Below are 16139 nucleotides of genomic sequence, written 5' to 3'. Positions count from 1 at the left end.
GCAATGACCACAAAAACAGTGAGAATTTTTTTATATGTACTTTATCATACTATGTTGTATCATGCAAATTTATAGCAAAACATATTGTGGATATCTGTGAATTATTAATCATATTGTTTCTACTTATTCTTTGTATTGGCTGTGTATTATTCCATACTATGCATAAACTAAATTTATTATTCATTCTGATATTGCAGGATCTTTAACTTATTTCCAGTTTTCACTACTGCAGGGTTGCACTGAATGACCTTCTCCATTAATCATTGTATCCTTGTACTAGGATAGAATACCAAAAGTGGGTTTCTTAGATAAGTAATGTATGCTTAAGTTTGGATAGGTAAATGCTAAACTGCCCTCAAAAAAGTTGTTTTTCTCTTCTACTTTTCCCTTTGCAAGACAGCATGTAAAATGTTTACACTATTTTAAGTGTACAAATGGATAAACATTTATACCTGTTCAACCACAATCTACATCAAGACGTGTGCCATTTCCATCATCCCAGAAGGTCCCCCTTGCATTTTTCCAGTATATATCACTTACCCAGAGATAATTACTATTTTCAGTTATAGAATCATCAGTTATCTTGCCTATTAATATAAATAAAGTCAAACAGCATGTACTCTTAGTTGTCCAACTTGACTGGAAACATTTTTACATTCATTCATATCCATAGTTCAACTTTTGATGTACAGTATTCTATTGTATAAATGCCCCACAACTTGTTTATACCTTCACCTGTTAATGAATATTTGGGTTTTGATGTTACTATTATTGTTGTGCATGAAGCAGCTATGAACATTGGTGTACAAATATTTTTGTAGATACATGTTTGTACTTTAGGATGTATAGCTAGGAGTGAAATTTTGGGGTCACAGAGCATGTTTAATTAATTAGAAATTACAGAGTACTTTGCCAAATAGGCTATACCTGTTGATCTTCTACCAGTTTCATAAATTAAAAACTCCAATAATGATGTAGAAGAATATCAGGCTGGAGCTGTGGCTCAGTGGTAGAGTGCTTGCCTAGCACATGTGAGGCCCTGGGTTTGATTCTCAGCACCACATAAAAACAAATAAAATAAAGGCCTATTGATAGCTAAAAAAATTAAAAGACAAAAAAAAAATTTAAAAGAATATCACACTCTATTACTGAACATGCAATTGTCTTCCCAGACAATTGTAAGAACTGCATCTGTCTTAATCAGAACCACAGATCTAGGGAAAGTTCAATAAATATTTGTGAAATTGAATTAATAATTTAGTGGCTACTGTTTGTTGTGCCTAAAGGTCTCTACTGCATGAGTTGAAGAGTTACATACAATGTGTTAATTTGAACAAATTTTTGTAGAAATAGATCTTTCATCACCCCAAGTGCAATCTAAGTTTCTTATCAGCAGAACTGTGGCTTTTACACCATTTTATCCTCTTCTATGGTACTTAGCATCAGTATGCTGTACTTATTTAGCTAGCAGATTCAAAGATTGCCAAACCACACTGAAACCTTTTACCTGTTCACATTTCTGGACTCAGGTGTGTAAGAGTCAGAGAGAAGAGAGGGAATCTTCTTCTACCCCTCACTAGCTACAACCTTCCTCCCCCCCCCCAAAAAAAAAAAGAACTCAAGCTAACAATCTGATTTCTTAGAACCATTAGAGACCCACATGATGCAGGCTGGGGAAATGTGGCCCACTATATGTATAACCTTATATTTCTACTTTGAAAGTGTCCGTATCTAAAGATTTGATGTAGCCTGTTACACTAGGTCTTTATTCTTCCCCTGCAACTGCTCTTAAAGTTTTCTATTCTTCTGGGAATTTGTGGGCTGAGGATTCAAAAAAAATCTTTCTTGCATGAACTAGGCCTTCATCAAAATTCACTGCAACTCAGATTCATTTCCATTTCTAGTCCCATTGCTGCCCACAATCAACTGAGCATGATGGATGAGCTGGCTAACATTTTGAAGGTGAAAACTATCTATCTATTTATCTAACCATCTATCTAGCTTGTCCCCCAATTTGAGTGCCTTCACCCTATTAATGTAGCACATCCTTCAGTCTTGCCTCCCTTCACATCTAAATGAGATGGGATGTAAGCAAAAATCCTCAACTTTGTGTCTATGATGAACACTAGGTTAACTAAGTAAATCTTAGAAACTTGGGAATTTGCCAGCTCTAACTTTTTGTTTAATTTACATAATGATTTGCATAGAGCTGCATATGTTAAGGAAACATCTGTACTTTTTTATGCATTTAGATGAGATGATTTTTTTCAATATTTGAAGTTACTGCTTGTTATTGATTTCTTCTGGGTCTTTTAAAAATATATCATACCAGAGTCCTCCAATGTGGGCCCCCAATTCCCCCACACTCCTTTTTTTTTCTATGAGCCTCACCTTGTGAATATCATACTATTAGCATGGTAAGATGGAGAATGTAAATAGCCTTTCTCCTAGCTTTCCTTTCCAGGCAGTTGAAACCTCCCTAGTCAAAGCTGAAGGGACCTGGAAGTTGCATCAACATATAATGTTAGATATTTGAGGGGACCTCAGAAAGCTGTTTGGTGAAGCATCTTAAAAAAATGTAATGTTTTGAACTCATCTGAAGAGATGGGTCAAGGCAGTAACACAGACAAATAATTGGGCACATTTTCACATATCAATGTTCGTTCAAGATCTCTATGCCCAAAATCTCTAAAGATCACTTTTTCTAATAGCACTCTTCTCTATCATCATGAGAAGCTTATCTTTTTTTTTTCTGAGAAACTTATATTGAACTATCACTTCCTGATTCACTTGAGCCTTAAAAAAGCAAGTGAATATATGAATGAGACCTGAGGAGGGGAGAAATCTTCTCTTCTAAGCACTTCGGCACACTTACTGAGGAAATATGTTACTGAATTAACCATCCACTCAACTAAAATATATTCAGATCTATACTGTGTTTAGTAGATGTACTGTGTTTTTAAATACTGACCTTCTATTCATTCATACCACACCCTAAGTTTTTGTTGTAAAATGACTTCTCCACAGTGTGACTATTCTTGGTGAGATGATAAATCCAAACTTCTGTCCTAGCACTATCAAAAACAGAAAGCTCCCTGGAGGTTTTTTTTTCCTGTCACAATCCTCCTCTTATTGCTCAGTACAGCACAGATTTTAAGCTTAGTTGATCAGAAACATTTGTGAGTTTTACATTAGTAACATGAGATGGAAGAAATTACTGCTTCTCCATCCCAGGAGTAGTTTCCTTATGAGAAGTTTTCCCTGTTTGGAGATTATCCCCATGGTTCCTGCTTTGTAGATCTCTGTCCTTTTTCAAGCCTTGTCCTTTAACCTTTCCATAAATTATTTTAGTTATGAAAACTCATTATAGTGCCTCTTCTTAGTTAACTGGAAATGACAATATGGTTCAGTTTAAAGACATTTGATTTCTTTTGCTGGCAACCAAAGAACATGGACTGAAGTATTATACTGGGCACTGACAGTACACCTCGAAACAAGGCAGACAAAGTTCTTGCCATCATGAAGTTTACATGCTAATGGGAAACGTTTACACAGAACTAAGATGAGAAACACTAGATATGTAAAAATCCTGTCGTTGCTTTCATATACACATGTATTTTATTATTTTTGTAAACAGACAAACTAGACTTCATTTGGATTGCTATAGGGGTCAAAACTATTGCAGTAGGAGGAATAGCTTAAAATCAACTTTTGAAATAAAAGGTGGGGGAGTTTCCAAGTACTGAGGTGAGCAAGAGGAAAATCTCTGGAAGCAGTTAGGGAATGGTTGTCAGTGAGATTAGGCCATCTACATTTGCTAATTTGCGCTTGAATATATTGGGCTCCTTTCTTCCTAGAGAGACTGGGAGACAATTACATTTCAAAGTGATGGCTTCCAAATCCTCCAGAAAGCCTTTCCTAAATTTTAACGCTGGTTATGGATTGGGAGAGGATCTACATCTTAGAAAGGATTAACACTTCCTAGGGTTCTGAATTAAATTCTCCAAGGGGATCAGGGACCTATTATCAGAAAGAAATCTATCTAAAGTTTCATCAAACTGAGGGGACTTTTAGGGCCATCTGTCAATTTCTTTGATCCTTTCTGATAATAGGTCCCTGATGAAGAGTTTTCATATGCACCAATATCCAATAATTGCTTATTGGATATTGAGCCACATTCACTGAAACTTTTTTTTATCTAAATATTATGGACACAGGCTAGTTGTTTAATAAGACTGACTTAGCTGTCTTATTTAATTATAGATTGTTTTGATCTATATCAAAGCTCTTCTCTGTACTTAAATCGCCCACTTGTTTGTTGATGTAAGCAGAAATTGACTCTTCAAAAAAGGGATTTTAGTTTATGATTTTGGGTTAAGAATAACATTCTACAAGCAGTCTCCTATACTACCTCTTCTGCTTTGGAAAATTTCTAAGAAGACACTGAAAAGATGAAGACTTTCCACAAATGCAGCTGAGGATATGGGAAAAGAATCTTATCTATTGACAGGATCTGGCAGGAAATGGGAAAACAATAGTGTTCTCACCACGTGATCCTCATTGAAACAAAGCAGGTCAGAGAGGATTAAATATCATGTGCCTCCTACTTCACCAACTGTCCCAGGCCCCCAAACACAATGTCTTTAAAAATTATAACAGCCTTTCCTCTTGGAGAAACACTGCTTTTGAGAGATTGAAAACTTTCATTTCCCATCCTACTTTCTCACCTCACAATTTTATACCGTTCATTCCTGTATATCCTGACATGTATGTGACAAATATTTATGAAGTGCTTATGAAGTACCAGACTTTATAAGTATGAATTTAATCCATTTCACTTGTTTTGCCTCATCAACAGAGATCAATATGTCCTCTGCCCATTGTTCCAAACTCCTTGAGTTCCCTAAATGCTTAAAGGTTAGGATCAGGAGCAAACCAGTTAAACCATAGACCCCTAAGCTGTTGAATATACAAAACTTGCCTCCTCTGTTTTTTTTACCCTCCCCAATCTTCCCATATCCTTGGGTGCAGGGGACATGAGCCATCACAGATGGTCATTATGACCCTTGGAATTTCTTACAAAACAGTAAATATTAGAGTCATGGGAAGAGCATCCTCAGACTTACTTCAGGGAGAGTTTACTACCATTCTGTTTTGTTTTGTTTTGTTTTGTTTTTTGGTGTTTTTTTTTTTTTTTTTTTTTGCTGGCTTGCTGGCAGGCACAGCAGAGAGTGAAAGGCCAGAGCTTGTGCCCTGAAGCTCCAAGGGGCTCTGTAAGTTCATTGGCCAGTACTCAATAAAGAATATTTGCCTGGGTATTGAGAAATGGATTTCTGCCTTATCCAATAGCCAAACTGTGGAAGTAGCCTACATGCCCTTCAATAGATGAATGGATAAAGAAACTGTGATACACACACACACACACACACACACACACACAATGCAACACTACCCAGCCTTAAAGAAGAATGAAATTATGGCATTTATGATTTATGGGTAAATGGACAGAATTGGAGAATGTCATTGTAAGCAAAGTAAGCCAATCCAAAAACCAAAGGCCAAATGTTTTCTCTGGTAAGTGGATGCTGATCCATAATGGGCAGGGGCAAGGAAAGAATGGAGGAACTTTGGATTGAACAGAGGAGAAGGAGGGGAAAGAAGGGAGGGAAGGGAGAGTGTGTGGGGGGAAAGATGGTAGAATGGTATGGGCATCATTATCCCTATGTATGGATATGGTTGTACTAATGGTATAACTCTACATAATGTACAATCAAAGAAATGAAAAGTTGTGTTCCATGTGTAAAAAATAAGATAAAAAATAAATAAATAAAGCAAAGTTTGTACATGAAGAAAAAAGAAGGTAATTCTTATATGAATACATGAGCCACATCATGTACAACCACAAAAATGGGAAGTTATATGTATATATGATATTTTGAAATACATTCTACTGTCATGTATATCTAAAAAGAACAAATGATATTTTTAACAAAAAGTCCTAGGGTTTCTTTTCTGTAATTATTTGTTTCCATCTTCACAAAAGTGTCAGCCATTTTATGGACCCAAGAAAAAAATGAAAGGATACCCTTAAAGTTGCTTAATCAGTGTTCTCCCTGCAAGCTCAAACTGTCATTTAATTTTCAGAAAACCTATGTTTTACTAATTAACAGGAGGAGGCATGACAAGAATCATGAAATTTCTATAAAATAACGTTTCTGTTTTTGACAGCATATCAGGTCATTAGAGACAGACTGCACATTTATCACTCCAACAGCAGCAGAAAAACCAGGGTCTGGAAAATAAATACAATCATGGGCGTTTTAACAACCAAATGATCCCCCCAAATTAAACCATTTGCAGAATCCATGTATTTGTAGCTTTGTTAACTACAACTAAGTTTTGTCCTTAAATCCACTTTTGAATGATGGTGACTTAATGTTGCCAGTTCAAAGGCATGTAACATCCAAGACATATTGGCCATCATTTATGTTAGTCCCTTCACCAACACATACACATGCATGCATATGTGCGTGTGCACACACACATTCCTCTCACACACATACACCATTGCTTCAAAGTACACATGAAATCATATGGGCTACAATGGATGAGTGATTTCCTTATGATAACATTTCATAGACAAGAGGACTAATTTTAATGGCAGATATTCTGGGGCTTAAGAGCCTACCTATGTTTTCAATATTATGTGAGCTGATAAAGGGGCAAGAGAGACTTAAGAAGTTTATCCCAGGGACTGGCACCAACTCCAGACTGTTTGGTAGTCAACATAAATTTTCACTTCAAGGATCCAGTGTGTTGCCTTTAATGGAATAGACATGGTGAGTGGGGCCAACAGGGGGTGAGTAGTAAGCAGGTAGTGAGTAGAAAGTAGTTAACATATCATGTATTCCACTGTGCTAGAAAACTTTCAGAACATCATCTCATTTAAGCTTCACTCCAATTGTATGATTATTGTTATTTCTCAAGGTCACAAATCTAGGAAGTGGCAAAGCTGGATTTGAACTCAGCTCTGCTGTCTCCACAGTCCACTGCATCATACACATTCACAAGGACTATAGGGAAGTTGATTGGCAGTATTAAACCCCAAGGATTTATCTTTCTTTCTCATTGGAAGGGTTTGATTAACTTTCTTTGTGTATTCATTTATTTATTGCTCAAAGAAGTAATATATTCTCTCAGTTCAAGATTCAAAAGATATATAGAAACAGAGGGAAAAGTAAATTTTCTTTTCCCTTGCAGCCAGATACACAGTCCCTCTTTTGGAAGGCAAATCAATGATACCAGTTGCTTGTGTATCCTTCCAGAATGTTCATTTCTTTCCTCATTTGTACCCAAGGTCAAATGTGAGCAGCATGCTTGGCTGGGAAACTGCAGTGGTAGTATTTGGGATGGTATTAAGAAGAACTCTTATCATGCTTACCAAAGGATGCAAAGCAGACAAAATTCATCTTTGCTCATTCTGTCACCTTTGATCTTTCTCTCTTTCATTCCCCTACTGTCCTGCTCACCCTGACCTGTCCCTTCCTTCCAAGGGAGAAAAGGCAGATTCAGACACTTCCTGCTGTTACATTCTTCAGGACCCTGCTTACTGTTTCCCAAGGGGCTGTCTTAGCTGAGAAATTAGTCCCCGCTAAGAAATTCATGCGTGTCTGTGGATTGATGAGCTACCTTTTTCACAAAACATGTTTGCATTTTAATAAGGGGCTTCAATCAAAATATAACTTGAATAATGAGGATTTCAGGTGCTTTGTCATGACAGACAAACAAGGCAGTTTTCTTTTCTCAAAAAAGATATGACCTGTGGCTCTTCCTACCTACTTCTCCTTTGTGTGTCAGGCCAGCTGGGGATACCAATACATTGGCCATCTGCAATTGTCTCCCAGAGCAGGACTGTAAGGCCCCCAATCTTGACTATTTTCATTTAGGATGCACACAGTTAACATTTTTGGAACAAAATGCTGTAGACATTTCTCCCCTAATGTACCATAACTATAGGCTCCAATCTAATCTTTTAAAAAAAGAAACAATTGTAACAATGAATAGAATTATTACAACTTTAATATTCACCAAATATTATCTCATTGAAGGTTGGAGCAGATTGTTTCATAAATTCAACACTTTTCCCAGCCCAGAGGTGGGAGGAGGTGAGCATCTCTGCTGAGATTTATTGAAAAAAAATCTTTGTGGCTGGAATTCATTTTGATTTCCATAGGTAATATTCTTCTTGCACAGTCAGGCATAACTTCACAACCCAAGGAAGAAAAACAGTAGGTATCTTCATCCATGTCATCTGCATTAACAAAAACAAGAATATTTTTCAGCTGGGGCATTAAGAGCTGTGCATATGGTAGAATCATGAAAAATTTGTATTGAATGATTGAGTGAACAATTAGAAAGGAAGGGAAAGAGGGCTGGGGCTATAGCTCAGTGGTAGAGTACTTGCCTAGCACATGTGACACACTGGGTTCCATTCTCAGTACCACATAAAATTAATAAATAGAATAAAGGTATATAAGAAAATAAAAGAAGTGAACTTTGTGTTGCTTTCTTTGGATGGTTTAATATAAATATGGAATGAATTAATTTGTTTTGACATCATATTGTTTAGGCAAAAGTGTTCTTCCCCATTGTGATTAAAAGTGTTACTGATCTTAAACTTAACCTAGGGGAGGATATTTATGGCCAAACTCTCGAGGCCTTGGAAAGTAGAATAAGAATATCTAATATTCCCTATGGATTTGACATTCTTACACTGGAAGTTTGGCTATTTCTCAAAGTTGAGATTGTCTGGTGTTAAAGAGAGCATGATTATTCACTCTGTGCTAGTGGAATCTAGCTTTTGGCTACCACATGTTGGGTGGTAGCATCCAAACTTCAATTTTAGAACATGGGGCGGTCTAACTGTCACTCACTTTGAGACAGGTCCCAGACCCCTTGGCTGTCCAGGTCTATTGCTTAGTACAACAATATTAGAATCCTTCACATGTATTGCTACTGTTCCTCTGAAGAAAAATATGTGTACATTTGGGCTATTTATTTGCTAATGAAATATACTCCAGGGGCAGCAGGGGAACCAATACTAACTAATCCTTTGGCCAAAATGATATCATCCAATCAGTCCCAACTATTATGCAGAAAGGAGCCTCCACAGTCCAGGTCTTCTCTGTGCTGTGGCTCCCCTGTGCCTCCATATGAGCACCAGAACATACCCACAAGTTAGTTGGCTAGATTCTGATAAATGCCTGTGGCCAAGGAAAGGTTTCTTTCATGTACACTACTAGCTTTCCCATACAAAGTTAAGTGCTTTTTAAAATCTACCATACTACTTCCAGATGAGTTTCAGCTCTGGAAAACAGCTGTTTTTTTTTTTTTTTGTTTGTTTGTTTGTTTGTTTGTTTGTTTTTTTGGAACCAACATAATAAAAAAATACAAGTGGATGAGCAGTCGTACTATCAGCACTGAGAAGGTGAGAGAATGGCTACAAAGGTGGTCTATCTGTGTGTGAGCGGGGGTCTACTCTGGTCTTCAAGAAAGTCAACCAAGATCATTGCATCATGGACCAACTAGAAGTACAGAATGCAATGTTATCACATCAACTTAAAGTTGTTAAGTTCTTGATCACTTTACCTTTCTCTGTTTTAGCCTATAGACCCATCCTTTTCTTACACTTTCTCTCCCAATGCTCCATCTCTAGTCTCTACGTATAAATATTGCTTCCTATAGAACAAGGTGAACATGTAACTCAAAGGGTAATTTTGGTAGGGTGCACTAGTCCTGAAAGCCAGGAGACCTTATTTCTGGTCCCAGTCTGCTGCTGCTGAACAGAATGACTGTCCTTAAGGCACTTTCCTTTACCCTGATTAATGTTTCACATCTGTAAAATTAGGGAACAGGATTATACAATGTCTCGGTTCTTGTGCTTTCAACAGTCTGTGACAATTGTTTTTAACTCCCATGAATTTTTCTAACCTGTCTCCTGTCATCCCATCAGTGTAATAACTCATCAGATTTGTACATATTAAGTTTGCTAAGTGCTTCTCTATACATGTTCTCAGCCAAGAATGAGCCCAGATGTGTACATGTATGTATGTGTGTGGTTTGGTTGTGAGATGTCCCCTAAAAGTACATGTGTGAGACAATGTAAGACTGTTCACAGGTGAAATCTATTAGATTATGACAATTGTTACCTAACCATTGTATTAATCCACTAATATGTATTAGCTGGGTCAATGGTTATGGTTACTGTAGGCAGGTGGAGTGTACCTGGAGGAGGTAGGTCACTTGGGCATAACTTTGGAGTTTATATTTTGTTCCTGGTGAGCAGAGCTCTCTCTGCTTCCTGTTGCCATGTTCTGAGCTGCTTTCCTCTACCACACCCTTCTGCCATGATGTTCTACCTCACTTTGGACCCAGAGCTATGAAGTCAGCTGTCAATAAACTGAACCTCTGAAACTGTGAGCCCCACATAAATTGTTCTTTCTTTATGTTGTTCTTGTCAGGATTTTTGGTCACAGTGATGAAAAATCTGACTAAAGCTCTCTCTCTCTCTCTCTCTCTCTCTCTCTCTGTGTGTGTGTGTGTGTGTGTGTGTGTAGGTTTCAAGAGGAAGTATTATTTAAGACCTACTACATGGTCTCAGATTAATTCAGTATCACTGGGCTATAAATGTAAGCAACACAGCCTTTTCCTCACCGTTTGGGAAGATCATTTCTGAAGGAGTGCCTTGTACACAGCCTAAAGACTTGGAAGTGGAGCTTGTTGCAGTTGATTTAAGGGATGCTGCCAACAATTTGTGCTCAAAGGTTTTCTTCAGTCTCTTCTGTTTATACCCAACATTTAACCCACACCTGCTACTTCCATCTGAAATAATGCGAAAAAAATGTTAAAACATACAGCTTATCAAACTCTACACTTAAAATCGATGACTATTATGATACCTCAATAGTCCTGTTAAAATATAAAATCCTGGGGGACAGAGGAGGTGATGGAGAGGGGAAATAATAGGGAATGATACTAACCAAATTATAGTGTTATATTGTGTGTATGGATGAATATATGACAACAAATCTCACTATTATGTATAATTGTAATACATCAATAAAAACAGTGGGAAATATAAAGCTCAATGCACAGTGTTTGTTCATTCTAAGAGTTAGCTTTTCTATAAAGTCATGAGAGGTAAGTTTGTACTATCATGTGTGACAAAGGAAGAGTCAAAGCACTTACCAAGGAGACCTGCTTTCCCTACAGTATAAGGACCACAGGTCACAGATACACTTCGTATAAAGGAAGGAGATCTTGGTGGTACTCATAGAATCTTAGAGTTCAAATGCTGTCTTCCCTAAGGGAAGCAGACTGAACTTTGCATTGAGACTGAGACAAACTGCTAGAATTAGATGGAAGATACTTTTGATATATAAAAATTAAACTTGCCTGTACTGGAGACATTCTCACGGGAATCATCACTGCTAAGAGACAACATTAGCATCTACTACATCTTCCACTTTACTGAGAAGGCCATCAGAAGAACTATCCTGGCAGCCCACTGACCAGACATCTTTGGCATGTTGGTAAGTTCTCTCCACCACGACCACCACTCTTTGCTTTTCACATTCTCTCAATCTACTGTTGGCTACTTGGCCAGAAGTTCCTGTGACCCAGTGCCTAAACACAGCAGGCACTCAATCAATGCTATTTTGATTGAATCAGTGGTGATGTGGCATAGAGGAAAAGTGATCCAAGGAATCTGGGTTAAAACAAAAGCTCCACTAGGCTAATATATGACCCAAGTCACATTCTTCACTTGACTGCATTCATCTTGGTGTAAAAACACAAATCATTTTCAGGTCATAGAAACAGACTGTATTTTGAGGCTGATACTGTTTGAACTCAAGTTAGGAGATAAGTTCATCTGATCAGTTTTGTAAAACATGTAAAATTCAAAACCTTACCCAGACTGGCATCTTACCACAAGAGTTATCCATTCGCAACCACCCACAACGGAGGTGTATCTGCCACTGTTCTCGTACATTCTCCTTCATCACACAGTAAAACACAAAAATGAGGAATCCTAAGCCAGGAGAAGGAGGTCAGTCTTTTTCATCAGCTGTAACCAATAACTAGACACAAAGCTGCTCTTGTCAATGCTACTTCCAAAGAGCCCCAGGGCCATTACCCGATTTCTGATCTCATTTTTCTAGCTTTTATAAGGACAGTGATGGCAAAAAGGTTTGTTATCAAAACTTTATGTCCACCACTCCTTTTCCCCTAGATTGCTATCTATCTTAGACCATTAGAAATAAGAGCTGCTAGGATATCCAGTCTCTGAGATGGTTTTCAGTGATCCCCACATCCAGTCATTCACATTCTTGTGCAGTCTCCTTTCAATAGAATGTGGCAGTGACATGCTGAGATTAGGTTATAAAACATAATAAAGTCATATTTCCTCTCCCCCTGCCCCCTTTCCCTTTCTCTCTCTTTTTTTCCCCTTTCTCCCATCATTCACTCTAAAAAAGTCAAGCATGTTGTCCTGAGGATATCTTGGCATTTCTGTGGAGAGGACCACATGGTAAGGAACTGAATCTTCTAGTCCACAGCCATGTGAGTGGGCATTTGTAGGAGCAGTTCCCCAAGTCCCAGTCAAGTCTTCTGATGATTACAGTGTTAGCTGACAGCTTAACTCCAACTTCATCAGAGTCTCTGAATCAGAAATAATCAGCTAAGCTGCTCCTGAGTTCCTGACCCTCATACCCTGTGTGAGATAATAAAATTCAGGGGTAATTAGCTACACGACCATAAATAACTAATACACATCATCTTTCCACAATTACAGCATGTGGAAAACACATATCTGATGCCCTTGATTTCTACTGTCCTGATTTTGTCCCACAAGTAGGAGGAGAGTGCCAAAGGCATTTATGAGCAGTATGAGCCAATTTTTATCCCCATCATTCTCCTTGGGATGCAAAATTGGGACTTAAGATGATCCTTGTTGCAAAGTCCTAGGAGAGACAACTGGATTTCCAAAAGTTTGTGGTGGAATTGGCAGAAATAACTCCTGTTGATACTTTCACTTTTATTTATGGTCCATGCCAAAAGTCTTTATCCACAAAGCCTTTACAGATGCCTCAAACTGGAACTCACCTTTACCACTCCTGAACTCCCATGATGCTTCATTTCTCATAATATCTGCCCTACTTAGCCACATAACTTTCCATGGATTGTCCATCTCACCATCTAAGTGTCAAGTCTTTGAAGGGAGAGGTATGTTTCCTTTCCATCTTATATCACCTTCCCTTTTGTCTACAGTACTCTGTGTGGCAGCTCAATAGATTATCAATGATTTGGACTCCAAAGCACTTGAAGTGTAAACTCTCACAGCCTTCTACAACCTTAGCAATTCCTTCTTGGATCTCAAAATATGTATTTTGGTCCTAAGGCCAGTTCAAAAACCTTTGTTCTGCATACAGGGCAGTGTTCAGCTTGCCTCTATATGGCAAGTTGTTATGCACATCAATGATTAGTAACATAATGATCTTAACTCATTGCAAACTGAGCACAAGTCAATATAGTAAATGTGTTCAAAGACAATTTCAGCTAGGGCCTTAGTGGAAGTAAAGAATCTGGACTCAGGCAGGTAAGAGTCTCTGCCATCTGCCATGGGTTGACCATAGCTCCTACCAGTTCAGTTTAGGAGGCTTTGTTTTAAGAGGATGATAACAAAGAGAAAAATATTCAAGAATAATAGCCAGGCATGGTGGTGCATACCTGTAATCCAAGTGGCTGGAGAGGCTGAGACAGGAGGATAGTGAGATCAAAGCCAGCCTCAGCAAAAGCAAGGCACTAAGCAACTGAGACCCTGTCTCTAAATAAAATCCAAAATAGGGCTGGGGATGTGGCTCAGTGGTCGAGTGCCCCTGAGTTCAATCCCAGGTACCCCCCCAAAGAATAAAATAAACAAGGATAGTAATGAACTTGTAGAAAAGCTGGAGTGTTGTATCCAGATAAGAAAATTCTTGGGATGAGAAATGCAGGGTGAGGAGAGGTTGGTAGCATTAGTCACAGTTCTGAAAAGGCTGTCATCAAAAGGAGAAATTATGCCTGTTCTTTGTGGTTGCCAGGTTGGAACCAGGAGCAATGCAAGGAAGCTACAGAACAGCCAGAAATAATAAATCATAGCTAGTGTTTGCTAAGCAATGGCTCTGTGATAGGCATTGTGTTATTAGTCTCATGTTTACAGATGAGAGACCTCAGAGTCCAAGAAATCTAGTAAACTTGACCCAGGTCACAAAGCTAATATTTAAGTTGGCAGCATCAGAACTGAACACAGGCAGTCTGACTGTAGAGCCCACATTCTTAACCACCATACTATACTACTCTTGGGTAAAGAAGATGCTGGTTGGGCACAGTGGTGCACACATGTAATCCCAGCAGCTTGGGAGGTTGATGTGGGAGGATCATGAGTTCAAAACCAGCCCCAGCAACTTAGTGAGGCCCTAAGCAACTTACAAGACCATGTCTCAAAACAAAATACAGAAAGAGGCTGGGGGATGTGGCTCAATGGTCGAGTGCCCCTGAATTCAATCCCTGGTACAGGAGAAGGAGAAGAGGAGGAGGAGAAGAAGAAGGAGAAGGAGAATGAGAAAGAGGAGGAGAAGGAGAAGTAGAAGGAGAAGGAGAAGGAGAAATTAAATGCTCTGCTTTATGGGATATTGAGCTTTCTTTCTGGGTGGGGGGTGGGGCTTCCTTTCCTTTTTCTTTTTAAATTTTTGCTGCTTTTCAGTTACACATGAAAATAGAATCTATTTTGACATAAATATGCAAGCACAGAATATATGTTGTTCTAATTCAGACCACAGTACCTCTCCTTTCCCTCCTCTCCCCTCACCTCCTGCTCCCTTCCCTCTATTGATCTTTCTGCCTTTTACCCATAGTTATTTTTTAACTAATTTCTTATGGATGTACATGATGGTGAGATTCACTGTGGTATATTCATATATGTACATAGTAAATTTGCATCAAATTTATGGAATGTTGTGCCAGGAAAGGTTCAGTGACTTATTGTCACTTGATGAGGAGTTGGATTAGGAAGATCTTGGTCCCCTAGTTCCAGCCCTGAGACATTCTGATTCCAGGTGGGAGGCAGCAATCTGGAGGCTAAACAAAATGACATGTTTCACTAACTATCCCCAGGGCTTTAGCTCCATGTGTAACCACACAACTGTGGGGATGAATTCAGCAGCATTCACTCTTTGTCTGAGCAGCAGCCACCTGGCTGGTGGTGCAGCAACCTGATGAGAGCAAGCCTCAGCCTCAGAGCAGGTGAAACTCCTCCAGCTTCAGCACGAGCAAGGGGCAACAGTGACATCAAGCACCTATTACTGCTCTGATTTTCTGCATGGAGTTTCGTTAATTCTCAGACTTAAAGGTTATTCTGTGAATTCCCAATGAGCTGCCTTCCAGCTTTCCCTCTCTGCCTGACAGCCTTCCCTGTTCTTTCCAATAACAGATTGATCTGCTTACTCACCAGAACACAGGCATGAGGGAAGATGTCAGGTTTTTGTCACCTGCATTTTTATTTGTGCACCCTTCCTTCACAAATGACTCATCATGAACATGATTTTTCCCACCTGACCACAGGGCAACCCCCTTAGCCAGATTGCAAGCTTGCCATTTGCTGTGTAAATAGCTAGTTTGTTCCTGTGTTTCACTGCATTCTTGTTTTGCAGTTACTTGGTGTGTGTGTGTGTGTGTGTGTGTGTGTGTGTGTGTGAGAGAGAGAGAGAGAGAGAGAGAGAGAGAGAGAGAGAGAGAGAAGGGGGGGTAAGACTTGAGTTTGAAACTCAGAGCTCTGAAAATACCCTCCCAAGATAGATGGCACATTCTATCTTGTAGGCAGGACTAGGAACACTGGGTGCTTGATTGACGTAAAGCATATGTGACAGACAGAGACAGCTTGGCTCTGTTGATGCTGGATCTATGGGACCTTGGTTTTAGTCTTCAAAACAATACCCAATTAAATTCTGCTTCTACTCATGTAGGCTCCCTCCTTAGGACACTACTTTCCACTTCCACCTCAGGAATGGAGCACTGGCTGTTTTGAAAACACCTCCTTCCTT

The 16139-nt window shown here is 38.9% G+C and overlaps 1 protein-coding gene across 1 annotated transcript in view; it reads right to left on the bottom strand.

Moving 5' to 3' along the window:
* Positions 1 to 8132: 8132 nt before the first annotated feature.
* The window catches only part of Adgrg4 (adhesion G protein-coupled receptor G4), an 87596-nt gene continuing 79589 nt past the window's right edge, over positions 8133 to 16139 (bottom strand). The window contains exons 20-22 of the mRNA XM_077106512.1: positions 11968 to 12091; positions 10714 to 10868; positions 8133 to 8311 (exon numbers count right to left, since the gene is read on the bottom strand). Of these exons, the coding sequence (XP_076962627.1) occupies positions 8133 to 8311; positions 10714 to 10868; positions 11968 to 12091 (458 nt within the window). The remainder of the gene's footprint in view (positions 8312 to 10713; positions 10869 to 11967; positions 12092 to 16139) is intronic.

The sequence above is a fragment of the Callospermophilus lateralis genome, chromosome X (genome assembly GCF_048772815.1).
Source record: "Callospermophilus lateralis isolate mCalLat2 chromosome X, mCalLat2.hap1, whole genome shotgun sequence".
Taxonomy (NCBI): domain Eukaryota; kingdom Metazoa; phylum Chordata; class Mammalia; order Rodentia; family Sciuridae; genus Callospermophilus; species Callospermophilus lateralis.
The sequence above is the reverse complement of the archived record's forward strand: the minus strand, read 5'-3'. Positions and strand labels throughout refer to the sequence as shown.